This window comes from Castanea sativa, chromosome 1, assembly GCF_040712315.1.
Source record: "Castanea sativa cultivar Marrone di Chiusa Pesio chromosome 1, ASM4071231v1".
In the NCBI taxonomy this organism is placed as follows: Eukaryota; Viridiplantae; Streptophyta; class Magnoliopsida; order Fagales; family Fagaceae; genus Castanea; species Castanea sativa.
This window is the reverse complement of record NC_134013.1, coordinates 59,715,425-59,741,496: the sequence shown is the minus strand read 5'-3', so window position 1 is coordinate 59,741,496 and position 26,072 is coordinate 59,715,425. Positions and strand designations below refer to the sequence as shown.

At 38.3% G+C, this 26,072-nt stretch overlaps 3 protein-coding genes and 1 pseudogene across 3 annotated transcripts; all 4 read right to left on the bottom strand.

Annotated features, from left to right (window-relative positions):
• Window positions 1–1,575: 1,575 nt before the first annotated feature.
• On the bottom strand, window positions 1,576–1,995 carry LOC142631123 (uncharacterized). The gene has a single exon (XM_075805207.1). It carries the CDS (start codon window positions 1,993–1,995, stop codon window positions 1,576–1,578), a length of 420 nt encoding a protein of 139 aa, XP_075661322.1.
• Window positions 1,996–3,648: 1,653 nt separating this feature from the next.
• LOC142631114 (uncharacterized) lies at window positions 3,649–4,922 on the bottom strand. Its single transcript, XM_075805200.1, has 2 exons — window positions 4,331–4,922; window positions 3,649–3,944 (listed from the first exon to the last, which is right to left on the bottom strand). The coding sequence occupies exons 1-2, from the start codon at window positions 4,920–4,922 to the stop codon at window positions 3,649–3,651; spliced, it is 888 nt and encodes a 295-aa protein (XP_075661315.1).
• A 5,738-nt stretch (window positions 4,923–10,660) lies between these two features.
• On the bottom strand, window positions 10,661–11,161 carry LOC142631106 (uncharacterized). The gene has a single exon (XM_075805189.1). The coding sequence runs from the start codon at window positions 11,159–11,161 to the stop codon at window positions 10,661–10,663; it is 501 nt and encodes a 166-aa protein (XP_075661304.1).
• Window positions 11,162–17,571: 6,410 nt separating this feature from the next.
• On the bottom strand, window positions 17,572–22,033 carry LOC142622731 (receptor-like protein kinase FERONIA; annotated as a pseudogene).
• Between the last annotated feature and the right edge of the window lie 4,039 nt (window positions 22,034–26,072).

Below are 26,072 nucleotides of genomic sequence, written 5' to 3'. Positions count from 1 at the left end.
TGTGAATGGAAATATCATCTGGGTTTTGTTCAATTTGCTTGATTATTTGGGAACTAACTAATTTTGTAGTCAAGAAAGAATCTAATAAGAATATAGGAATGTGTTTTATTTTTGGGGAAATGAATGTCATGTGGGGGAATAGAAAGTCGATTTTTTTTGGTCAATGTTGTCTCTGCTGACTACTTTTTCCAGGCTTGGTTCCATAGATGTGAGTAAATAGCAGAGCTATGCATGTCTTCTTGTAGTGTCAGCGAGTCTGAGTGCCTATGCCTATGTTCTATCTAATGTAATTGTTGCTATTTCCCGTGAGTTACTCATTTTAAAACATAGATCAGATCAAATTTATGTGTTTTTATTCTTCCTCATTTTTGGCCCTTTTGTAGGGTCTCTTATAATTTGTATGCAGATTGAATAATCAAAATCAGTGCCTGGAAACTTAGGTGATGTTTGGTTAGTACAAAGTACTTTTTTCTGCTTCTTCTTAAGCAAGAATCAACATTTTTTTTTCCCTTCCAGAATGCTATATCTTAGGTTATTCTGTTTTCTGGAAGAAAAATAGAGAGGGCAGGGCAAGGTGTGTTCCAGCAGTTGCTCTCTCAACAACCTATTGCCACGATTAGGATGTCATTAATTAGCATATTTTTAAATTCTACCGATAAGGGGGTTGTTCTTTCTGAACATATCATGTTACATTTGCGGGTATAATCTATTAGTATTGAAACACTTTGTTGATATCAAGGAGCTGCTGAGAATGGTGAAGTGAAAACAATGTTGCTGTTGCAAGCACGCCAAGGTGGAAGACCAGAGTACAATACAATTGTATCTATTCTATAACTGATATATGTGCCGGTGTTCAAGTTCGTGGAGTAGCCAGAAAACAATGAAAAACCAGAAAAGGGGTAATAAGGCTGTCCATAAAAGGTTTTAGCCTATTAACCATAAGCTTGGAAATCACTTTATAAATGACATTACAGAAGCTAATAGGTCTAAACTGGGACACCTCTTCTAGAAAGGATACTTTGGGAATAAGGGTGATGTAGGTATGGTTTAGGGATTTTCAAGAGGAAACCAGAATGGAAGAAGGCATGTACAATTCTACAAACATCATTCCTGACTATATCCCGGAATTCTTGATAAAAGAAGGCAGAGATGCCATCAGGTCCAAGGGCTTTATGAGGTCGTAATTGGAATATAGTACATTCAATCTCCTCATTAGTGATAGGCTTATTTAGACATTGAAGCTATTGAGAAGACAGTTTAGGGATAGGCAGTGAGGCTAGGTCTTCTAGGATGGATTGGTAATCCCTGTCTATGAAATCTCCATAGGCAGACCTAAAATGGTTGGATATGGTATGTTCAATGAAAATGGGATCCTCAGTAAAACAATCTTCACTGGTTTTAAGCTGTAAAATTCTGCTTCTAGCCCTCCTATGTTTGACAAGAGTCTGGAAGTATTTAGTATTTCTATCCCCCAATACTATACCCTTGTTTCTAGCTTTTTGGGCCCATTTCATTTCCTCCATATTCATGTAAGTCATCTCTAAGAATACTTTCTCTCCTAACATCATCCTCACTTCAGATTGAATTATGAATATGCATTAATTCCTCCTGCTTCTGGAAAATTTCCTTTTCAACCCTCCCAAAGACATCCCTATTCCATTTAATCAAGTCTGATCTAAGCTTAGCATTTTTGTTACAGAGTTGAAAAGCCATGGAACCATCAAAATTGGAATTCCAAGCACCTCTGACCACCTCCTTACAAGAAGGATGTGTGAGCCACATTTGCTCAAAACGGAAAGGCCTGTTCCTAAAGGGTAGGGTTACATCAAAATCAAGTAAGATAGGCCCATGATCAGAGTGAAGGATTGGTTGATTCTTAAGACCATAATGGGGATATGCATGAATCCAATCAATGCTTGCAAAGGCTATATCCAGTTTTTCCATAACAAAACCCTCCTCTGTCCTATTATTAACCCAAGTGAATTTTTGCCCCATGGAAGCCAATTCACACAATTCTAAATAAAAAATAAGCTGTTGAAAGGCATCAATACCAGGAGATTTCCCCCAATTGAAGCATAACTTATCCTCAGAGGACAAAATTTGATCAAAATCTCCTATACACAGTCAATTTCGGTGAGACTGGAATTTAAGTTCTCTAAGCTTAGCCCAAACAGAATCTCATTTTGAGTGATCAGGTTGACCATGAACAAAAGTAATTGTTAAGGGGTTACCTTTGTTGTCCACCACTTCAGTATGCACCAGATTCTATGACTAAAAAATGATTTGAACCTTTTGTCTTGATCTCCAAGCGTGACCGTTTTTCTTAGGAAAAAAAAAGCATCAATTTATGATTGATATCAATGTATTAAAGATGATGAACTTACAAGAAGGCTCGCCGAATTAGACTTGTTATTTTTAGTAAAAAATAAAGAATAAAAACTTGTTTTTTTCCCCAACATACGAAACTATGTGACAAATATTTGTTATGTGCTTGCTTGGTAAGAGATTTTTAGTAACGTTGCTTGTATTTTTTGGAAATATGTGTGGGTGAAAAAATGTGTAATGTTATTTAAACACTGAAAACTGTTGTTTAACAAACGGGCCCTATATTAAATTGCCTTTCAAATTTATTTACAGTAAAGTTTATTTTATCACGTGACCGGCTTTCTTAGAAAAAAAAAGCATCAATTTATGATTGATATCAATGTGTTAAAGATGATGAACTTACTAGAAGGCTTGCCTAATTAGAAAACTTGTTATTTTTAAGAAAAAAATAAAAAATAAAAACTTTTTTTTTCTTCCCCCACATACGAAACAATGTGACAAATATTGAAAGCAGGGACAGACCCAGGAATTCAAGCTTGGGGGGAGGGGGGGGGGCGGAGATAAGCGGATTTTTTTTTTCAAATACACATCCATATAGTATTAATAAACTATCAACCAAGAAAAATACCTAAAAATCATTGTTTCTTAATATATTAAGATACAATCATCTACTAACAAAAACAAAAGACATGAAACACTATTGTTTTTTAATACAATCATCTATAAAAAGGGAATTCGAAACTTTTTCAAATCTTTGAAATCATCTACGATTGAATCCAAACTAAATGTCAAAGCTATATTCTTTTCAATGTATAACATCAAAGTGTCCATAAAAAAAAACATTTTTCATTTGCTTCAAAGGTTAGTTTTGACAACTTTTATAGCTAAAAATGCTCGTTCTGTAGTAGCAGTAGAAGCTGGAATAGTAAGCACAAGTCTCACCATTTTATAAACAAGTTTGTAGTGTTCTAAATTTCTAGTTCTCACTAACCATTGACACAATTCAAATAAACTTTTCAATTTTTTGAACTCTGGATCCTAGACTACATTATGCTTAAAATAATAAAGCTCTTTCTTCAACACTTGTTTGTCATAATCTGTGAAAACTTGTGGATAGAAATTCTTTACCAACAAACAAAGATCACTACTTCTGAAAGATTTTAATGCCTCTTGAGGTTCTAAAGCTGAGCTAAGCCTAAGTAACTCCATTGCATTTTCATTAAACCGATGATTTCGTTCCTGTAGTTGAGAATTTATTGCAGCATACAAAATATTTACTCGATAATGATGCTCAATTGTAACGTCATCTTGCTAATTACGAGCTCAACCTCGCCTCACAACATAACTAGCGTTCATATCTAGGACATCAATGCAATGCTTCTCACAAAATGATATCACAGTGGTGAGTAAGCCATCCCATCCATCATCTCTAAATTTTTGGATAAGTGCTTTTGTAGATGAAACTAAATGCATGGAATTTAAAATGTCTTGAGATTGGCTTTGCAAAGCTTGCCAAAGTTTATGAGTGATCTCCATAGTTTCCTTCTCAAGATGCAAGATGAAGACAAATTCAAATGAAGTTAAACCATCATAAGCTGACTCTGCTTCTGCCCAATGTTCTACATCAATTATATTTAGTAAAACTTCAACAGTTGAAGTAAACATCCTTAATAAGCTAGAAACTGATCTAAAATGTGAACTTCAACGTGTTTCTACAAGTCGTTGTAAAGTGCCAATTTAATTAAGTCCATTTCCAGTCTCAAGCTCTTTAAGATCAATCTAATGTGCTATTTCATTAGCATTGACAACTTTCAATTGCTCATTATGCTTGCATGAAGCATTAACAATTTTGATTAGAAAAGCAATTTAAGAAAAAACCCACTAATGGGAAAAACTTGTTTTGATGCTTTTACTAATGCCAATTGTAAGCGATGTGCAAAACAATGGATGTAGTAAGCATATGGGCAATCATTCAAAATCAAAGCTTGTAATCCATTCCACATACCTCGCATGTTGCTTGCTCTATTGTATCCTTGTCCTCGAATATTTTCTATATCTAAGCAATGTTGAGATAACAAAGAATATGTCCTCTTCTTTAGAGTCAAAGCTGCAGTGTCAACAACATGTATAAGCCCAAAAAAACATTCTTTCACAAAACTTTCTGTATCAACATATCTAAAAACCACAGCCATTTGCTCTTTCATAGACTCATCATGAGCTTCATCAACGATTATGCAAAACTTTGCATCACCAATTTCTTCCCCAATGGCCTTCTTCACTTTGGTTGAGAAAACATGTAGAGTTTCCTTTTGAATCCTAGGTGATGTGTAGGTTGCATTTTTGGGAGCTTTTTCTATTATTTCAGCAACCTTCTCATTCCAAAAAGTCACAATACCCAATGATTCAAGAAAGTTCCCACGATTTAATGAACGAAAACTTTCATCTTGACCTCTAAAAGCTACAGCTTGAAAGGTAAGATATAGGACAATAAAAACTGAGGCTTTCAGTTGCAACTGATTATTTGCAATTTTTTTAGTAGTGAAATGATCATCTACCCTTTGTAAATGTTGCCATTGGTTCATCAAATCCTTACACATTTGCTCGGCAACTCTATGAGTTGAGTTAGGATATTTTCCTACATGACCTTGAAAATAACAATCTTTGCCCCCAATTTTTTTTCCAATTTCTAAATCCACCAACAGTGAATGTATTTTGTCCCACAACCCCATTTGGATTATGAAAGATAGAGCAGGGTAGAAAATAAGCTGCATCTGTCGTAGGAGAATATTCAAGCCATGTTTTATTATATTCAAACCAAGAAGCTTGAAAGCTACGATTGTACTTTCCACTTTTTTTGTATGTCTTTAGAGGAGGTTGGTACGGACAATTTTTAATGTAAGCCCATTGAATTTCATTACGTTGATTAACATGATATTCCTATATTTGTTTGCGTGTTCCGGGATCATAATCCAAAGAATCAAGATCAACTCTTTGAAATTGTGTTTGAGAGATTAGAACATTGACATTTTCCGGAATTAGAGAATGCATATTTTCTAGAATTTGAACATTCACATTTTCTAGAATTGGAATAGCAACATTAATTGTTGGCAATCTCACGTTGACTTTGGAAGAATTTGAATCTTTTCTTTTGAAAAAATCAAGCATTGTAGTTGATTTTTTCATCATCTACAAATAAAATAAGAATCATATATATTAAATTTGTGTGACAATTTTCTATATCATATGATTTTTTTTTCTTTTCGTCTTTGGTCTGCCTTTATTTATCTTTGTCTTTGTGTTGTCTCCATCTTTCTAACATTGACCCACTAACCCAATCCCACTACGGCACTACTGACACTATAAATTTATTTTGCACTACTAACAAAAACTTTTCTTAACTTTACTCTTTTTTTTTTCTTTTTTTTTTTCTGGTCACTTGTCCCTATTATGCCCAACTACTAGTCAACAAAGAACGAATAAACAATCAAACAAATATTCTCTAATCTGAGTAATCTCTACAAACTCTACTCTCTCTCTCTCTCTCTCTCTCTCTCTCTCTCTCTCTCTCTCTCTCTCTCTCTCTCTTATCTATATAATACAAGAGAGAGAGTCACAAACACAGAGTGACAAAGAGCCACAAAGCCAAAAAGCCCAAAAAGAAATAGAAAAAATCCATAGGTCGCAACACAGATTCAATTCACAATCACCAACATCAGTAATTAGTTCATCACTCACCACTCATCACACAGCAGTAAAAACACAAACACTCCACAAGCACAGATTGTTAGATTTTGAGATTCACAAACATTTTATTAGGTTTTGAAGGAAATGATCATAGATTAAATACCTGTGAAGGCTCGAGCAACTGGCGAGGGCGGCAGGATAGGGCTAGCGTGGGTGGCGGCGACAGCTGAGACTCTCACACGATGATGGCGGTGTCGGCGTGGGTACTGCTGTATTGGGTAGAATCTCACATCGCGTCGCGTTGGCATAATGATAATGATGGCGTTGCGTCGGCGTTTGGGCTCATTATCTCTTTGTCTCGCCTCTCTATCTCTCTGTCTCGCCTCACTATCTCTCGGTTTCCTTTCCTTTCTTTTCTTTTCTTTTTTCCTTCATCTTTCACTTCTCCTTTAGGTTTACTGCTGAGTTTATTTTATTTTATTTATTTACATGGGTTATGGGCTCTTGCCTCCTGGGTTGGCCAACGGGGCTTGGAATTCATGATTTTTGGTAGGGGGGCTTAAGCTAAAAACTAAGGGGGGCCCAAGCCTATATATATATATTGGAAATTTTAACTTGTTAATTTTTGTTTTGGCACTTGGGGAGGGGGGAAACTCCCTTAGGCCCCCACTTGGGTCTGTCCCTGATTGAAAGAGGTTGGTCTGATGAAAAAGAGAGGTGTGTGTGGGGAAAGGGCAGTGAGAATAAGAGAGTGGGAACAACAGCTAGTGGATTAAAAAGGAGAGAGGAACAATTTCTTTTTATTTAATCCTATATAGATAGGTTGGTGGGCTAGGGTTTTATAAACAAAGTCCAATCTCTTAATTAATTTTGTTTTCAGCCCAAAGTTGCTACTCTCAATGCAAACCATTTATAAAAATTTTAATCTCCTTTTTATATTGTGTAAAATACGTAATTAATAAAATAATAACCAATATGTTAAAATTTGCAGGGTATTACACTAGTGTTGGATGGATTCCATTTTACTGTTTTTGCAATATCTTGCTGGTTTCAAGTCCTATTTCGACTTATGAGCTATTGTTTTTAAAGAGAATTCAATTATTCATAATGTGAGTCCAAATTTATCAATACTGAACAGTGAGATCTTGGTCAAACATTGGTTAGACCTAGGTCAACTGTGGCCAAACTTCGGAAAAGTAGTAGAATATGTCAATTTTAATGCAAAATGATGAATTTTAGTAGTTGAATAAAATTTTGAAGTTGTTTGACCCTCAGTTAATTCGATTAAACTTGATCAACAAAGGATATTTTGGTCATTTTCTCCTCGGCATTTAAAAATGATAATTCCAACATTTGGTTGGGATAAGTGACATCAAATCTAACATTTTCCTGATCTTGGGATGAAAATTGTTTTTTTGTTTTTTTTTTTTGGGTGCTCAAATTGGGATTTTACTAGTAAAACAAAGGTGAACAAAATATAGTATCAATAACCACCTTTGAGCTACTCTAACTTCTTTGGCTCTTGATTAACATGTATGCTCCTTAGATCACTAGTACACCTGTTGACTATGACAATTGCAGTGACATTCAAATCACCCATAATGATGTTTTTCATTACCAGACACATTGAGATCGATTGTGATTTCATTTGTCAACACTTCTAACAAGGCAGTTTTCACATACCCTTATAGTTTCCTCTTAAGACTAACTGTTGACTTGTTCACCAAGTCTCGCCCATTTTTCCATCTTCAGGATCTTGTCTCAAAAGTCAAGATGGATTCCTCCTTAATTAATTAAGACCTCGAGTTTGAGAGGGTAATTTAGTATATAGAGGACTATATTTTAAATGTCTATTCAATATTTATCAGATCCATGATTTAGCTAAAGTTAAGGAGCATTAATATAATCTTTATGATGAAGCAGTATCTCGTCGGTTCCTCTGAGATTCGTCCAGATGATTCCCGGCAGTACTCTGACAACCTTGAACGAGCAAGAACTTATTCGGGGGGTCACCGGTGTGGTGCCTGCCACAACGCCTCCGATGGCAAAGTCAGTACGGAAGAAGACAGTAGTTGAAATATCAAGAATAAAAGTAGTTAAAGTTGTGATGTTGTTTTTTTGTACCTTGTTTTGGTGTTGAGAGGGTTTTATATACCCTTGGGGATTATACCCGTTGGGGCATTAATGATTCTTCTGATAACGTCTTCAGGGGAGTAATGGGCTTTAATGCCTTTCCATTGGTTCGTCCAGCTGGTCTTGTAACGGTTGAGACTTTATTAGCAGCATTCAATGACATTAACTCTTCCTCTGATGACGACGCTAACTGGTTAGGTTCGTCCGTAAGGCCACCTCGTCTATGTTTCACTTCGTCAGTCCCATCAGATGCCCCCCGGGTTTCACGGTCGTCAGTAACGATCGTGGAAATCGAACAGTTTTTTTTTTTGGCTCATGGGATTCCGTGCCGCATTGAATGCGTGGTGGCGGCGTTACGTGGGTTGTGGCAACGTGGCATGATGTGGTTGGCGGAGAATTATGTCCCTTGGGTTTCCCGCCGATTTTCGGTTTCACCTCCATTTGGTTTTTAAACTTCTTCTCCCTTGCTTTATCTTACATTTTTTTCTAATTCTCAGTTTGTCCTAGCTTTTTCTCTCTCACCTATTTCTTCATTTCCCTCTGAGCTGGTGCGTGTTGGGCTTCTTGTCTCTTCTCTTTGAGGTATGTTTCCTATTCCATTTCTCTTTGTTTCCTCTTTTTTCTTCTTCGTAAGCGTTTGATTCCCTTTTCTTTTTGGTTTCTGCTTGTTTTTTTTTTCCAGTACTTTCCTATTTACCTGTGCTTTGTCTGGGTGTCCATGGTCGGTAGCTTAGAAGTTAGACAAACTTGCCCTTCGATTTCCTTTCTTTTCGCTCGTTTAGGAGGGTACTTAGGTGTTTTTCCCAATTTGGAGGGTTTCGTTTTTGCGGGTAGTAGCTTAGGCATTCTTTTGGGCGATTTGTTTCCCCTGCTTCGCCAGTCAGTCGATTGGTTTGAGGGTTTGGTGAGGGAACAACGGCCGATGTCTGAAGTTAGGTCTAGTGATCTAGAGACGGGGTTATCGTCTAGTGGTGATCTTATGGAGGGGGATACTGTCGCGTCGTCCTTTAGAGAAATTAAGGCTTTCCATGCCCTCGTGGAGGCATGTGGGCTAGATTCCGATGCCGTGGGTAGGTTTAGGGATAGGTTTCAGTTCCTGGAGCGAGTTTGGGTTCGTTGGCCTACTGACGAGGAGAGGGCTTGTCAGTTTTTCCCAGGTGAAGTGTGCTTCTATGAGGCCGCTTTTACTTGTGGATTAAGGCTTCCCGTTCACCCGTTTGTAATGGAGCTTTTAGCTTATTTGGGTATTGCTCCTGGGCAGCTCATGCCCAATTCGTGGAGGATAGTAGTCAACTGTATGGAGATATGGTTGGCTGCTAATGGGGATATGATCAAGGTAAACGAGCTTGTTTATTTGTACCGTTTGAAAGAGTCGAAGGAGTATGGGTATTATGAGCTAGTACCTTGGGAGAGAAGAACCAGAATCGTCAAGGCCTTACCCTCGTCCTTCAGATACTAGAAGTCCAGATTTGTGTTTGTGTCAGGGGACGACTTTGAGACCCCCTCTAACCAGGATTGGGGAGATATCCCCCGATTGCTTCGTCGGTGGGGAACCCCGACTTTAGGTGCGTCAGTATCCTTTCCTTTCCTTTCCTTGTTGAATCCGATGTTATCGTTGCTAATCTCTCCCTTTTTTCTTTTTCTTTTTGTGCCCTATGTTTTAAGGCTTACTTTCCAGAACATTTTAAAAGTTTCTATGTGTATTTTTAGCCCAGTGTTTATGGGTTTCTCTTTTGTTTTTCGTACGAACAATGGCCTTTGGTTTTTAGGCTTTTATAATATCGTATCTACTTTCACATGTTCTGCTATATGTCAATTTTTTTGTATCCGTCAGTAATGTACGTTCATTTGATGGGAACGTTATTACTTAAGCCTTCTTCTGTACTTAGGCTTTTTTTTTTTTTTTGCTTTTGTCTTCGTCAGTAATGTACATCCGTCTATGCGGAATCTTATTACTTAGACAAAATTTCTTTGTTTTTGTTTTCGTCAGTAATGTACATCCGTCTATGCGGAATCTTATTACTTAGACAAAAGTTCTTTGCTTTTGTCTTCGTCAGTAATGTACATCCGTCTATGCGGAATCTTATTACTTAGACAAAAGTTCTTTGCTTTTGTCTTCGTCAGTAATGTACATCCGTCTATGCGGAATCTTTGTCTTCGTCAGTAATGTACATCTGTCTATGCGGAATCTTATTACTTAGACAAAAGTTCTTTGTTTTTGTTTTCGTCAGTAATGTACATCCGTCTATGCGGAATCTTATTACTTAGACAAAAGTTCTTTGCTTTTGTCTTCGTCAGTAATGTACATCCGTCTATGCGGAATCTTATTACTTAGACAAAAATTCTTTGCTTTTGTCTTCGTCAGTAATGCACATCCGTCTATGCGAAATCTTATTACTTAGAAAATTTTTTTTTTTTTGGTAGCGGGTCTTCGGGACTTTCTATTGATGGTACCTGTATGAACATATTATTTGAATCATTATTTCATTTAATTTTGAGGAATCGGTACACTCTTGATTTACATCTGTTGGTGGTACTTCTTCAAATGCTCTATGTTCCAGGGTCGCGGGAGTTTTTGTCCGTCTAGGGTTTTCAAATGATAGCTACCCTGTCGGGAGTAGTGCACGACCCTATAAGGCCCTTCCCACGTGGGGCCGAGCTTCCTGTGGGCGGAGTTTTTGGTTGTAGTAGTCACCTTGCGTAGGACGAGGTCGCCAATTCCTAGTCTTCTGAGCTTGACCCTTTTGTTATAGTATTCATTCATCTTCTGTTGGTATTTCTTCGTCACGTCCGAGGCCTTATCCCTAACTTCGTCTAAGCAATCCAGATTGATTCGAAGTTGGTCGTCGTTGTCCTCCTCATGGAACACTTCTCGCCTGATGCTGGACATACCTATTTCGACGGGAATCACAGCTTCGGTGCCATAAGTGAGCCTGAAAGGTGTCTCTCCCGTTGAGGTTCTTGCAGTCGTTCTGTAGGCCCACAAGACACTGGGCAATTCTTCCAGGCCACAAGACATTGGGCAATTCTTCCGGCCATGTGCCCTTAGCTTCGTCTAGCCGGGCTTTGACGATCCTGAGCAGGGTTCAATTAGTCACTTCTGTTTGTTCGTTTGACTGCGGGTGTCCAGGCGATGAGAATTTATTCTTGATGCCTAGCCCCGAGCAGAAGTCCCTAAATCCCTGGCTGTCAAACTGTCGGCCATTATCTAAAATAATTGTTCATGGAATCCCGAACCTGCAAACTATATTTCTCCACACGAAGCTACGGATTCTTGCGTCTGTGATTGTTGCCATTGCTTCCGCTTCGACCCATTTAGTGAAGTAATCGATAGTGACGAGCAAGAACCTTACCTGTCCTCTTCCTTGGGGTAATGGGCCGACGATATCAATCCCCCATTGTGCGAAAGGCCACGGGGAGGTAATCGTCGTCATCTTTTCTGCTGGCAACCTCTGGACATTCCCGAACCTCTGACACTTGTCGCACCTCTTGACGAGCTCCGTGGCGTATGCCTGCATGGTTGGCCAGAAGTATCCTGTGCGGACAACTTTGCTTATTAGGGATCTAGGCCCGGCATGGTCTCCATAAATCCCTTCGTGGATTTCGTGAAGGACATACTTGGCTTCTTCCTCGTCGAGGCACTTCAGATAAGGTAGGGAAAACCCTCTTTTGTATAAGGTATCGTTCAAAATTGTAAACCTAGCCGCCCTCGCTTTAATCTTCCTAGCTTCCGCTGAGTCATGAGGGAGATGCCCGTCTTGGAGATATGAGACGATCGGTTCCATCCAACCACCTCTGTTCTAGACGGAGAATACTGAGACTTCCTCGATGCTGGGGTGTTTCTGAACCTCCATTAGAATTTCACTGTTCGTTGGTTCTTCGTCTGACGAGGCCATTTTGGCAACCTCGTCTGCCTCCGCATTCTGGTCTCTCGGGATCCGAACAAAATCCAACTTATCGAACCCACAGGCTAAATATTTAATCAGCTTGAGGTACTTCTGCATCCTCTCTTCTTTCGCCTCATATTCTTCCCGGATCTGCCCTATTGCCAACTTCGAGTCACTCTGAATAAGCAGGTTCTTAATCCCGAGGGCTTTGCCAAGTCTCAGTCCCGTCAGTATGCCTTCGTACTCAACCTCATTGTTGGTTGCGGGGAATTTTAATTGGACTCCATATTGGAGTTTTTCTCTGTCGGGGGTGTTTATAATGACCCCTACTCCTCCCCTCTTTTGGGTTGACGACCCGTCAGTCTGGATCGTCCACCGTTCCACTTCTTTTTTGTCGTTGTCATCTTCTGGAAGGGTGAATTCGGCTATGAAGTCTGCCAGAGCTTGCGCCTTGATTGCCGTTCTGGGATGGTATTCGATGTCGAATTGGCTGAGTTCAACTACCCACTGGACCATTCTCCCCGCTGCTTCAGGCTTGTTCATGGATTTTCGGATAAGTTGGTCCGTCATTACAAGGATAGGATGTGCTTCGAAGTATGGTCGTAGCTTTCGTGAATCCACTATTAGGGCGAAAACGATCTTCTCGATCCTGGGATACCTGGCCTCTGCTCCTTGGAAGGCTTGACTGACATAGTAAACTGGGAGCTGCTTCTTATCTTCCTCTCTAATCAAGGCCGCACTGACGGCCGTGGCTGATGCTGCCAGGTACAAATAAAGGCTTTCCCCTGGTTTTGAGGGACTCAAGATGGGCGGGCTATCGAGGTAACGCTTGAGTTCTTGAAAGGCTGCTTCACATTCGTCGGTCCAAGCGAAAGCTTGCTTCAATGTTTTGAAGAATGGGAGACATTTGTCCGTCGCTTTAGAGACGAACCTGTTGAGTGCAGCTATCCTTCCTGTGAGCTTTTGGACTTCCTTGACGGTCTGGGGTGATGCCATGTTGAGTATTGCTTGAACCTTCTCTGGATTTGCTTCTATCCCCCTTTGGGATACCATAAACCCTAAGAACTTTCCTGAAGCTACCCCAAACACACACTTACTAGGATTGAGCTTCATCTGGTATTTTCGGAGGGTGTTAAATGTCTCTCCCAGGTCGTCCAGGTGAGTTAACTCTTCCTTGCTCTTGACGAGCATATCGTCCACATATACCTCCATATTTCTCCCAATTTGCTTGCTAAACATCTTGTTTACCAATCTTTGGTACGTTGCTCCTGCGTTCTTCAGTCCGAAGGGCATTACCTTATAGCAGTAGAGTCCTTGGCTTGTGATGAAAGCAGTTTTTTCCTGATCTTCCTCAGCCATCTTTATCTGGTTGTAACCTGAAAATGCATCCATGAATGTTAGTAACTTATGTCCGGCCGTAGAGTCTACCAACTGATCTATCCTCGGCAGGGGAAAACTATCCTTCGGGCAAGCCTTGTTCAGGTCTGTGAAGTCCACACACATTCTCCACTTTCCATTTGCTTTCTTCACTAGCATGACGTTGGCCAGCCATTCAGGATAGTAAACTTCTCGGATGAAGCCTGCCTGCAACAATCTGTTAACTTCTTCCGTAATTGCTTGGTTTCGTTCGGGGGCAAAGACCTGTTGTTTCTGCTGGACGGGTTTTTTCTCGGGATCGGTCTTCAATTCGTGCTGGATTACCTGGCATGGTATACCCAGCATATCTTCGTGACTCCATGCAAATATGTCCAAATTTCCTTTAAGGAAACGGACGAGTTCATTCCTCATCTCGGGGCTTATGGTTGTACCTATCCTCGTCACTTTTGAGTTTTCCCCTTCAACAAGTTCCACCATTTTCAGGGCTTCTATGTTGTCTTCTTTTTCTCCCTCGATCGTCCACGTGTGGTTTTCTCCTGCAGCCAACACGGCCTGGTAGCATTCTTTGGCCAAAACTTGGTTTCCTTTTACCTCACCGACTCTGTCTTCGGTTGGGAATTTTATCTTCAGGCAGTAGGTGGACGTTGCTGCTTTCCACCAGTTGAGTGTGGGTCTTCCAATGATCAGATTGTATGAAGAGGGGCAATCTACCACTAGGAAGTCCAGATGACGGGTCTGCTGCTTCGGGTAGGCGCCTATTGTGACTTTTAGTGTCATAATGCCCTTGGGATATACTCTGTCCCCGCTAAAGCTGACGAGGGGGGACTTAAACGGGCGCAATCTACCAGGACCTAGTTTCAACTGTTGGAAGGCCGATAGGTACATGATGTCTGCAGAGCTACCATTGTCGACGAGGATCCTCTTAGTGTTGAACCCTTCAATTGTGAGTGCTATCACTAGGGGGTCGTTATGGGGCTGCCTGACTCCCCATGCGTCTTCTTCGCTGAAGAATATATCCTGGTTCGTCCGTCTTTGTTTCAACCGGGGTTCCATGTGGACACTGTTTACTTGTCTCTGGCATGCTTTCTTGAGGGACTTGTATGATCCCCCCATGAAAGGTCCTCCTGTTATTGTGCTTATCTCCCCGATCACCTCTTGTGGTTGAGATTGACGACTCTCATTCTTGGACGAGGGCTCTCGTTGGATCGTGTCGTCCTCCCTGAACTTGCTGGAGTCCCCCTTCTTTACGTACTTCTAAAGTTTTCCTTTCCGTATCAATTCGTCTATCTGTCCTTTCAGATCTCGGCAATCTCCTGTGTAATGGCCGTGATCCTTGTGAAATCGGCAGTATTTGCTTTTGTCCCGCACATTTGGTGACGAGTGCAAGAGCCTCGGCCACTTTAGGTGGTGTTGATCCTGGATCTGTGTCAAAATTTTGTCAACAGGCATAATTAGAGGTGTGAATTTTACCGGTCGTGGAGCTTTCTCGTCTTTTCGTCTGTTGATGTCACCTCCCCGGTGGTTTGATCGCTCCCTCTTTTGTCCCCTGCGTTCGTCTTCCTTCATCTTCAGCTTCCCCTCGTCTATGATGGCCGCCAGTGCGTCCTCAGCATTCACGTACTTTTGGGCCTTCAATAACATCTCTGCCATTGTCCATGGCAGATTCTTTGCCAACGAGACTACGAATTCTCTGGACTTAAGCCCTGCTTTAAATGTCGTCAGCTGGACTTTATCGTCTGCGTCGTCCACCTCTAGGGTCTCTCGAGTGAAGCGTTTTACGTACGACAGCAAGGTCTCCCTCTCTCCTTGCTTAATAGTGAGTAGGTGATTCGCTGGTTTCTTTGGACGTTGCCCCCCGACAAAATGGCGCAGGAAAGCATTACTTAACTGCTCAAAGTTGTCGATGGACGAAGTTGGTAATCTTGTGAACCACTCTCGTCCAGCTCCCCTCAGTGTAGTGGGGAAAGAACGACACATGATCTCATCAGGGGGCTGTTGAAGGCCTAAGGTCGTCTTGAAGGTGTTGAGGTGATCTTGGGGATCCTTGAGCCCGTCAAAAGGCTCGAGCTGAGGCAACCGAAATTTCGCCGGCACCTGTCGTTCTAGGACTGCCATGGTAAAAGGGGAGTCTGTCGCTCTGACCATTTTATCTAGGCTTCGATCGGTCTTTTCTCTGATGGCATTTCTTAATTCGTCCATCTCCTTTCTCATCTCTTGGAGGATGTCAGAATGCTGTTCCTCTGGGGTTACTGTTCTCCGCCGGTCACTCCTTCCATGGCTATCCCCTTCGTCCTCTTGGACAGCTCTTGACCGGTTCTCTTCTTGCTATAACCTCTGTCTCATCTCTTGGTTCTGTCTAGTAAGTTCTTCGACGGTGGCTGTGAGATTCCGGACTTGCTGTGCTAAGGCCGCTGAGTCCTGGTTGGATTCCATCTGGAGCTGGTAGGGACCGCATTCTGGTTGTATGAGAAAAACGTTCCCACAGACGGCGCCAAACTGATGAAGCAGTATCTCGTCGGTTCCTCTGAGATTCGTCCAGATGATTCCCGGCAGTACTCTGACAACCTTGAACGAGCAAGAACTTATTCGGGGGGTCATTGGTGTGGTGCCTGCCACAACGCCTCCGATGGCAAAGTCAGTACGGAAGAAGACAGTAGTTGAAATATCAAGAATAAAAGTAGTTAAAGTTGTGATGTTGTTTTTTTGTACCTTGTTTTGGTGTTGAGAGGGTTTTATATACCCTTGGGGATTATACCCGTTGGGGCATTAATGATTCTTCTGATAACGTCTTCAGGGGAGTAATGGGCGTTAATGCCTTTCCATTGGTTCGTCCAGCTGGTCTTGTAACGGTTGAGGCTTTATTGGCAGCATTCAATGACATTAACTCTTCCTCTGATGACGACGATAACTGGTTAGGTTCGTCCGTAAGGCCACCTCGTCTATGTTTCACTTCGTCAGTCCCATCACTTTACATTAGTCTCACTCAAGGGATTTTGTGTTTTGATACATATCAACTCTATTGCGTATATAATCAACCCCTCACAATTTATCTGAATGTACAAAAACCATACAAATTATTTACAACACCGAACTTGTCAAATTAATGTCGAAATTGATTTCACAAATCAGCTTAATTCTCATCAGAAGATCGGCCAGAAGTCTTGAATCCGAGGCGATTTCGAGCATTCACGCCCTCCGCACTTGCCATCAGGTAGTGCACTTAATTTTACTTATTTGGGAAAAAAAAAATTCTCTCCATTCAAATGAAATTAATAAAATCCATTTCATAGTGTATATTTTGTCTCTTGTCATTATTGATGTACATGCTACTATGTCATTCAAAATATAAATGACGTTATATTGGAAATACATTTAAATTTATAATATAAATTTATTTTAGTTATTTGAATACAAAATTAGGTCAAATTCAGCTACCTATGAGGTAAAATCCAAATTCTCCTCAAAAATAGCAGATTTAGATATTTGAACCCAAAAATAAATTTTAAAATTCACAAACTGTACTATAAGAGTCAGGTTAAGTCCGAAAACTTACTAAACTAGATTAATTCCCATTCCTACATTGAAAACTTATAAATATAAATTCTGACATCCAGATGAGTGACACAAGCAGCTCTTTTAAGCAAATTCTTCACAAAAATGCAAATCCTACACTTAGTTATCCTTAATGAGTAGGTACACTTATGCAGTTGTGCTGATCATCCACGCAATCAAAACTAAAATGTTTGTGATCTTGCTTGATAAAATTTAAAATCTCATCAGCAAAATTAAAAGAAACGAGTAATAAAATTTCAGTTATAAAACAAAAAAAATGAGAAATAAATACAGATTTGCAGTATTGCGATATTAGTAGGGATCAAGCGGCAGGATTAATAGCATATTCTAATTATTTTTAAAAATTAATAAATAAATAAAAACAAAGTTTTTGTCTAAGGTCCTTTACAGCATCAAATACTAATGCAAAATATATATATTTCACAACCCCCACCCATGATACAGAATGAAGGTAAGTAAAATACTCAAACATGAACTGGAAAGCAAAAAGTGATAGACTAACAAACTTGAGTCACAACACCCCCACCCGTAACCTTTTTTTCTTTCATTAAGCTCCTTATCAGAGCTTGATCCTCGAACTAAATACGTATAAGATAACTTAAGTTGTAGCGTTGGAGTTATTTGTGAAGATGTCCCGCCTTATGCCAGTCACACTATCAGAATCAAGACTTCGATTAGTTGTCCATCCACTATTAAACGTAGATATCCCATCACCAGTTTCCGATTCCAACGTGGGTCCAACATTGTGAACGTTGATGTTTTGAGAAACACAAAATGATCTCACCTCCTGATAGGTAATATCACCACTAGGATTGATTTTTTCCTGCTCCACGTCTGCATTCTGTTGTAAATCTGATGCAAACTCTAGCCTTTCCATCACATCGTTCATCGTAGGCCGTAGGATCCTATGATCACGCACACAACTCTCTGCAACCTCCACGTAGACCTTGAAGCATTCTGGTGCAATCTTCCCCTTTAGATATGGATCAATGATCTCATAAATGGTCCCATTTTCAATGCATTTCCGAGCCCAGCTGGGTAGATGCAATTGCTCCTGCCCGAGTTTTGAATTCACTGCCTTTCTGCCACATAACACTTCCAACAACACCACTCCAAACGAGTACACATCGGTTTTCTCATTCACTTGCAGACGCCTTGCATAATCGGGATCCAAATATCCCGGTGTACCCTTAACATTGGTGGTAACAGCAGCTTGATCCAAACCCATTTTGGATAATCCAAAATCTGAAACCTTAGCCCCCCATTTGTCATCCAATAGAATATTGGTGGCCTTCACATCACGGTGGATAATAGGGTTTTTCAAGCACGTGTGGAGGTAGTGCAAACCACATGCGGACCCAATGCATATCTCGAGTCTTTGTTTCCATGTGAGAGGTTCGTTTTTGGTGTCAAATAGATGATCACTGAGGGTACCATTTGCCATGTATTCATAGATGAGGATCATCTCACCCTCATCATTGCAGTATCCAATAAGAGAGACAAGGTGGCCATGGCGAAGTTGAGAAAGCATCTTGATCTTAGTTCTGAACTCCCGAGCACCTTGCCGAGACTCAAGGTTCAAGCGCTTAATTGCCACAATCATACTCTCGTCGATGAAACCCTTATATACATACCCAAAACCACCTCGGCCGATAATCAATTCTTGGTGGAAGTTATCAGTCGCTATTTTGATTTGGTCTATTGAGAACCGGCGGCATAGTTCTTCGGGTAATGATGAAGCCTTCTTCCTTGTTGACTTTCCTTTGTATGGATCATGACAGCAAGAGCACTTAGATAGTTGATAATAATAAACATAGTGCCCGGACTTCCTTAGTTTCAAGAGAACCATGCAACACACTAATGACCTGTTTGGAAGTTTAGAGAGGGAGGAGAGTAGAGGGGAGTAGTGGGAAAGAGAGTAGAGGAGAATGGTTATCCTCTACCTTGTTTAGATGTTTTTAAAATTAGTAAGGAAGAAATGAGTAATTAGCCATTCCTCTTGTTTGGATGTTTTAAAAATTAGGATGGAGAAGAGAGAAAATGATTTAAATAGACAAATTTACCCCTATTTAAAAATGGACTTGCAACATTGTTCTATGATTAATTTATCAGTTTTGTAAAGTCTTGAACCTGATTATAATTCATCCAAATCTTAGAATATAAACACAAAACCATGTTTTAAACAACTAGTGTAGTTCATACATAAATTCTATTATTACATATCATACCAAAAAAAAAAAAAAATTGCTAAAAATAAATACAAAGCTTGATACAGATTAGCTTCCTAATCTCCTAAAATCAAATCATTATCGGTCAAAATCCAACTGTTCTCTGAATGTTTGAAAACAAAGTGTTCATAACAGTATTAATAAAAACTAAACAGTGCCTAATTTAGTAGGTTTTTGCAAACTCCAATCGATATCCAAATTCTCATTTCTTTTCCACATTTTCTGAGCAACCAAACACAGGCACAAGTAGAGGGAAAAAAAAAAAAAGAATTTCACAGATGCACAAAACGAATCTACCAAAATGCACACAATTAGAAATGACATTAGCTCTCGGAATCCATAGATTCCGTCTCCCCCAACCAGAGTAGCGCGCTAACCAAAACGCGCTTCTTCGATCTCAACCCCTCACTCTCTAAACTGGTTCTCGAAGCCCTAACCCAAGCCGGCTTCGAGTTCTGCACGCCGGTCCAAGCCACCACAATCCCCTTACTCTGTAGCTACAAAGACGTCGCTATCGACGCCACCACCGGCTCTTGCAAAACCCTAGCCTTCGTGGTCCCACTCGTCGAGATCCTCCGCTTCGACAAAACTCCTCCTAAACCAAACTAGGTTCGTTTCTAAATCCCTATTTATTTGCCAAGAAAGCTAAAGGAAAAAAAAAAAAAAAAACTAAATAGAAAATTGTTTCGTTTGTTTTTTCCACCTTAAATTTTCTCAGAAAACAAGCAAAAATTATTTATATAATCAATTTGTAATTTTGTTAATTTAAAAAGAGTAAATTAGAGAATTCATTTTGTCAATAATTTATCTACTCTACTCTCACTCCAAATCTCTCCAATTTGGGAGAATTAAAAATAAGAGGTTAGAGGTAGTTGAAACCCCTCCAATCCCCTCCAAACCCCTCCCCCCCCTTCCTTAAAAAATTTCCAAACAAGGTAATTGAATTACTCTCCCTTACTCTACTCTACTTTCCTTCATTTTTTAAACATCCAAACAGGCCATAAAGTAAGTACCACTAAGATTTCCACACCACTTCCAATTGCAATGAATACTGTTTTCTTTGTTTTGGACTCCTTGGTTGTAGAGGCAGCAGGTAGAGAGGGCAGCATTTGACTAGGTCCTGTGAGGTTACCATCTGAGTTGCTCAGTTTGAACACTTCCACACCGTTTAAAATTGCATCGTCAGAAGTAGCTCCTGTATCAGGGTGTAGATCAATGGAGAGAACATGGTTGTTGTCCTCAACTCCCTTCTTTTGGATTTTTACTACATAGTCCTTGTAAAAAGGTGTAACGCGTTCATCAGTCCACAATAATACATCAACACCTAATTCGGCTAACAGATAGTCTATATACATGATGAACCGTCTTTGGCCAACGAAGTATGTAAGTTTGTCTATTTCACAGAAATGGAGCCTCACCAGGTAATGAAATCCCGAATCAACTGGTAATTCCCATGTCAAATTAGACATCTTGTTCTTGTTGCTATCTAAGCCCATTGTCCTTGCAGACCGATATACATCATCTGGTGCTGTGTAATTTGCTATTTTAGAGTAGTTGGGTATGAAAGATGCATTATGAATAGTTAAGCCTGAATTTTTGAAGTACTTTATATCCGGGGACCATTTTCTAAATAAGCCAGTATCTTCCGTTGGTGATATCAAGTTCCCACCCATGTTTAATCGATAAACCATCTCGAGTGCCATGTTGTTGCTTATGTAGAACGTAGGACTTTGGCCTACATAAAGTGGGTTTATGAGTGCACCTTTTGGGCTGTAATACAGGTTTTCAGGCATGGACACATTCTCAATTCCATTAATGAAAGCATAGAAATTAATCGAAGTAGCTGAAAAAGGGATAAAGGTTAGATTCAATTTTTGAATTGCTGCAACATTGATGCAGAACTCTTTTACAATCTGGTTTTGCAAAAAATCAACAAGAATAACGAAAGTAGTGAAGTTTGTAAATAAGGTGAACGAACCTGCTTTGACAGTGAAAAAGGCCTTAAACCCCTAAAAAACATAGTAATAAACCGGGTTAAAGTGCAACTGAACAAATTTTAGGCCCAGGGTAACTGGGAACACGTACGTGAATTGAGCATAAGATACACATGCAGTCAATGGCAGAGCCAGAATTTAGTTTAGAGGGGGTTAGATTAAATATAAAGGTATATGTAAATTAACAGTGAAGTTTTCATGCTAAATCTATATTAGGGAACAAAAAATGATGATCCAACTTTTTGGAATCTCTTATTTATTTTTCTACCTTTACTTATAGCCTGCTTATGATTTATCATAAAAGAAAGAAGCAATTTTGACTTAATAACGTTAGAAATATTATTTAAAAAAAATACATATAGGTGTACAATACAAAGAATAGTAGAGATAACAACTAAAGTGTGGCAACAAATCAATACAGTAGAGATAATAACTGATGTGTGGCAACAAAAGCATAACTGAGTTTGATGTGGGGCTTAGGGTGGGGTCAGGGGGGGCAATTGCCCCTCCTCGACCTCCCCTAGCTCCGTCCCTGCATGCAGTCGTGTAGGGAGCTTTTGTTATGGTGCCTTCTTTCGGAGCTTGAGAGGTATTAGATTTGAGATTGTGTTTGTCTTTGGGAAAGAACTTGGACTGAAAGTCTCCACTCCAGTCTCGCCCATCCATATCCTTCGAAATGTTTGAAGTGGCACTGCCACAGTCGAGGGTAATGTCATCAACGGGGACACAACGAGGAGCTGTGAAAGAAGCAAAAGATGAAAAGGATAGGTGTGAGTGTGAGCATCGAGAGGTTCCTCATGGAAGCAAGAAACAAATTGGGGCGGAAAAAGAAATGAGAGGAGGAAAATCTCCTTTTATTCCTACCTTATAAAGGTAAATTAACTCATTATTGAACTAGGGCAATGATCAAGCTATCTACCCCCGTTTTCTTTTCTTTTTCTTTCAGTAAGTGGCACTTGAGAAGATGATCTTAGTGGGAGACATCTTCCTTATTTTTAGGGATTTCACAGATAAAGAATCTTTATTAGTGGAATGCAGGCATTGTTATCGATACTTTGGAGAGAATATAAAAATTTTAAAAAAGAGGCCCACCAATTATTAAGATTGTTCTTCCTCGTTCAGTTGCTTTGGTTGAGCGTTGGTTTCTGTCCGAGCATTGGTGTTTGCCCATGAAATTGTTCTTTTCGCCATCTTGTAGCTGATGCGACGGTAAATTTCTCCCATTCTCGTCAACAAGAAAATTTTATAGCTGATCCTAAAATAAAAAAAAAATTATATCACAATCTAGTTAGGCTAATATTTTATTGGTGTGGATGGAGAATCATCCATTCCTCAATGATATACTTTTAATCATTATAGCCAATTTTTCTTAATAATTTTAAAACTTTCTTATTCAAGAAAAGTAGTTTAAAACGTTAAAATTATAAACTTTTTATACAGAAATTATTAAAATTATATGGTTAAATACTTAAATATATTTTTTCAATATTTTAATTTTTTTTTTTGGAATACATAGATTTTAAAGTAATATTTAAGCATGAAGTTTTACCATTTAAAATCTCATCTACTCTATCTCTCATTTAAAATTTCAAGATTTAGTTTCTGGAAGAATTAATAATTTAACAAAAACCTTTCATATATAACAATTTAACATTTGTTTGAGGAGGTAATTTGTTATTAATTTCCCTTGAGCCCATTGTTGATAGCAATTTATTGTTTACCATATATTGAGAATTTGTCACCTTAGCAGTAATGCAAAAAATTATGAGAGAGTTTGCCTACGTGGACTTATTGTTTTTTTAACCATCATGCTAAAGAACTACCTAGACTCAATACCTCCACCTTGTTATTGACTCAATCAACAGCCTATAATGACTTATTTGGTTTGTGAAATTTCTTATTTAAATATTATATATTATTTGTTCTATCCCAGTTTGTTTGTCCTCTATTCTATTTTGAAATGTCCCAAAATATTGTCCTGTTTCTCAAAATAAAATCAATTAATTTACTAATATTCCTATTATACTTCTACTTTATTTTCAAAACTATTTGAAAACAAAATCAACAAATATTTAAAAAATCAATCTAATTAGAGCACCTTTTTAGTTGCCTCATTAAGAATAATTCTTTTTAAAAAAAAATTGATAAATTTATTTAAGGGTATCTTTGTAAACTTACACATTTTTATAAGGTAGATACGACAATAAATGATGTTTCTTTAAAAAGTTTGACTTTTCAAACAGGACAAACAAATTGGGACGGATTGAGTATATAATAAAAGTTGGGTCTTAGAAATGGTGATTTCACGCTAAGTAAATATTCTAATTAATTGCCATGTTCTTCTACTATATATTATTATAGTCCTATAACTAAAAGACTTCTAAAAAGCAAAATAGTACTCAATGAAAATCTTATTAATGTTAAAGTACTATTTTTTAGTAAATAATTTTGTTAATAAAAAATCATATATCATTTAAAAAACATTTCAAATAAATTACTCCCTCCGTCCCACTTCGTTTGTCCTCTATTCCATTTTAGGATGTTCCAAAATATTGTTCAGTTTCTAATAATAAAAGTCATTAATTTACTAATGTTCCTCTTATACCCCTATTTAATTTTCAAAACTACTCCATTTGAAAAGAAAATTAACAAATTTATTTAAGGGTAGTTTTGGAAACTAATACATTTTTAAAAGTTAGACAAGACGATAAATGATGTTCCCTTAAAAAGTTTGACTTTTCAAACAAGACAAACTAAATGAGACGGAGGGAGTATTACAATTTATTAAATTATCAATAATGGGGTCATTAATATCACCAAATTTTATGCAATTTCGTCATTGTCAACCCGTTGACTTCTACTTTCTGAATTTCTTGCTACTTGACTTGTAGCACTTACTATGATCTAGGAATTAGTTGTCTGTTTTGCATCACATAAATATTAACAGACCAAAAAGTAAGATTTTTTATCATAAGTTAAAATTAGCTTAATTGATAAACCCTTTTGTCGTCTAAAAAAATATCTTCTATCTGACAAATATAAAACCTAACAATATTGGCTAAGAAAACAAAGATTAATAAAAAAAACAAGAAAACAAAGAAGAAGAAAAGGACTAGAAAGGAGGAAGAGGGAGAGGTTAGTAGCTAGGGTACGAAATTCATTACTTTATAGTTGGCCAAAATGGGCTTTTGCCCTTTTCAAGAAATAAAAATCAGTATGTTACCCCATTTCCCAAACTAATTAGGAAAATGCCCCTCTTTTGTAACTCGATTTTCTCAAAATCGATTTAAACCCTATAGCAACGTTTTAAGGAGCCTATAGTGACGTTTTTAAGGACCAATAGCGGCGTTTTGTAACTCGGGCTGCATGAAGTCGAGTTATAGGTAAAAAAAAAAACTTGCATGTAACTTGATTCCATGGAGGGCGAGTTACAAAACACCGCTATAGGTACTTAAAACGTCACTATAAACTCCTTAAAAAATCGCTATAAGGCTCTAGAATTTTTTTTTAAAAAAACTCGATTTTGAGAAAATCAAGTTTCAAAAGATGAGTATTTTCCTAATTAGATTAGAAAATTAGACATTTGTCTATTTTTTTTGTGCGAAATGAGCATTTGCCCATTTTCGCTCTAGTTAATACCATCGTTTTAATTAGTTGGATGATGACCACGAATCACGAATGGTCAATACCAGCAAAGTTGCTGTCTACTCATGAGAAGTGGGGCAGGTGAGACTTGAAAAGTCTTGAGGAAGAAACTACAAAATGATTGGAAACTTGATAATGCATTCGAAAATCGAAATGTCTAATGATTGAAACGAAGTGGAAGATTTTTGGTGCGAGGGATATTTTATTAAGCAACAATAATTCTAGTCACAACAATTTTTTATAATTTTTTTCATAATTATGACATGGTATATTATGATTTTTTTAATCAAAGATATATTATGTTTGATGTATAATAATGAAAAGAAAAGAAAAAACACATAATCACCTAGCAAGCATATTTGATCTTCCACGTAGGAATGGCAACATGATAGGTACAAGGTTGGTTTTTTATTTTTTACTTCCACTTTTTCTCCTGACATCCGTTCCTCCCCTTTCCCCCAGCCCCGCTTAGGGACCCTTTTTTTTTTTTTTTTTTACTCCACCATCCTAGGTGGCACTCAAGGGTGCCCGTCCCACTCAATTGTTTTATTAATTTATTAATATTTGATTTATAATATATAATACATTAACTTAAAACTCATTAATATTTTTTAAAAAATATGTCTAACATTACAAATCTTTCTAAAAGCATAGCAATATAGCAATTCAACTATTGAAATATTAAAAATCATAAAAACAATTAAAAAAAAATATTAACACAACAACAACAATTAAAAATTTATAAACAATATAAATATTTATCATAAAAATATTAAATCAATAATACAGCACCAAAAGACATCATATATTAAAATTTGAAAGTTAAAGAACATATATTTGTGTAAAAAAAAAAAAACACAAAAGTTTTAAAATTTTAAATATAAATAGGGTAGGTCCCGAATAGGCAATCCCACCCCAAAGCCACTTTGGGGGGAAGGATTATTTAACCTCAATCCCCAGCCCCATTTGTCAAAAGTTCTCATAAAACACACATACACACACAAAAACCTATAAAAAAATATTTTAAAAAATAATTCATAATTTTTAAATATAAACTAGGTTCCAATACGCCCTTGTCACAAACCCAAATGCATTTAGGGGGGAAGGACTTAACCCTATTCCCAACCTTATTTGCCATAAGGGACCAATAAAATCTACCCCATTCAAGGTGGGGATTGGGGAGAGACATGTATTTAAAATGGGGTAATTCTTACATGCTTTGGGAG

What these genes read in the sequence shown, in the direction of transcription:
- LOC142631106 (XM_075805189.1), bottom strand. Translation starts at nt 11,161, where the DNA reads ATGTCTTGTGGCCTGGAAGAATTGCCCAGTGTCTTGTGGGCCTACAGA.
- LOC142631123 (XM_075805207.1), bottom strand. Translation starts at nt 1,995, where the DNA reads ATGGGGCAAAAATTCACTTGGGTTAATAATAGGACAGAGGAGGGTTTT.
- LOC142631114 (XM_075805200.1), bottom strand. Translation starts at nt 4,922, where the DNA reads ATGTGTAAGGATTTGATGAACCAATGGCAACATTTACAAAGGGTAGAT. An exon ending in TAGAGCAAGCAACATGCGAG is followed by an intron (nt 3,945 to 4,330) that starts GTATGTGGAATG and finishes TAATTGATGTAG; the next exon opens with AACATTGGGCAGAAGCAGAG.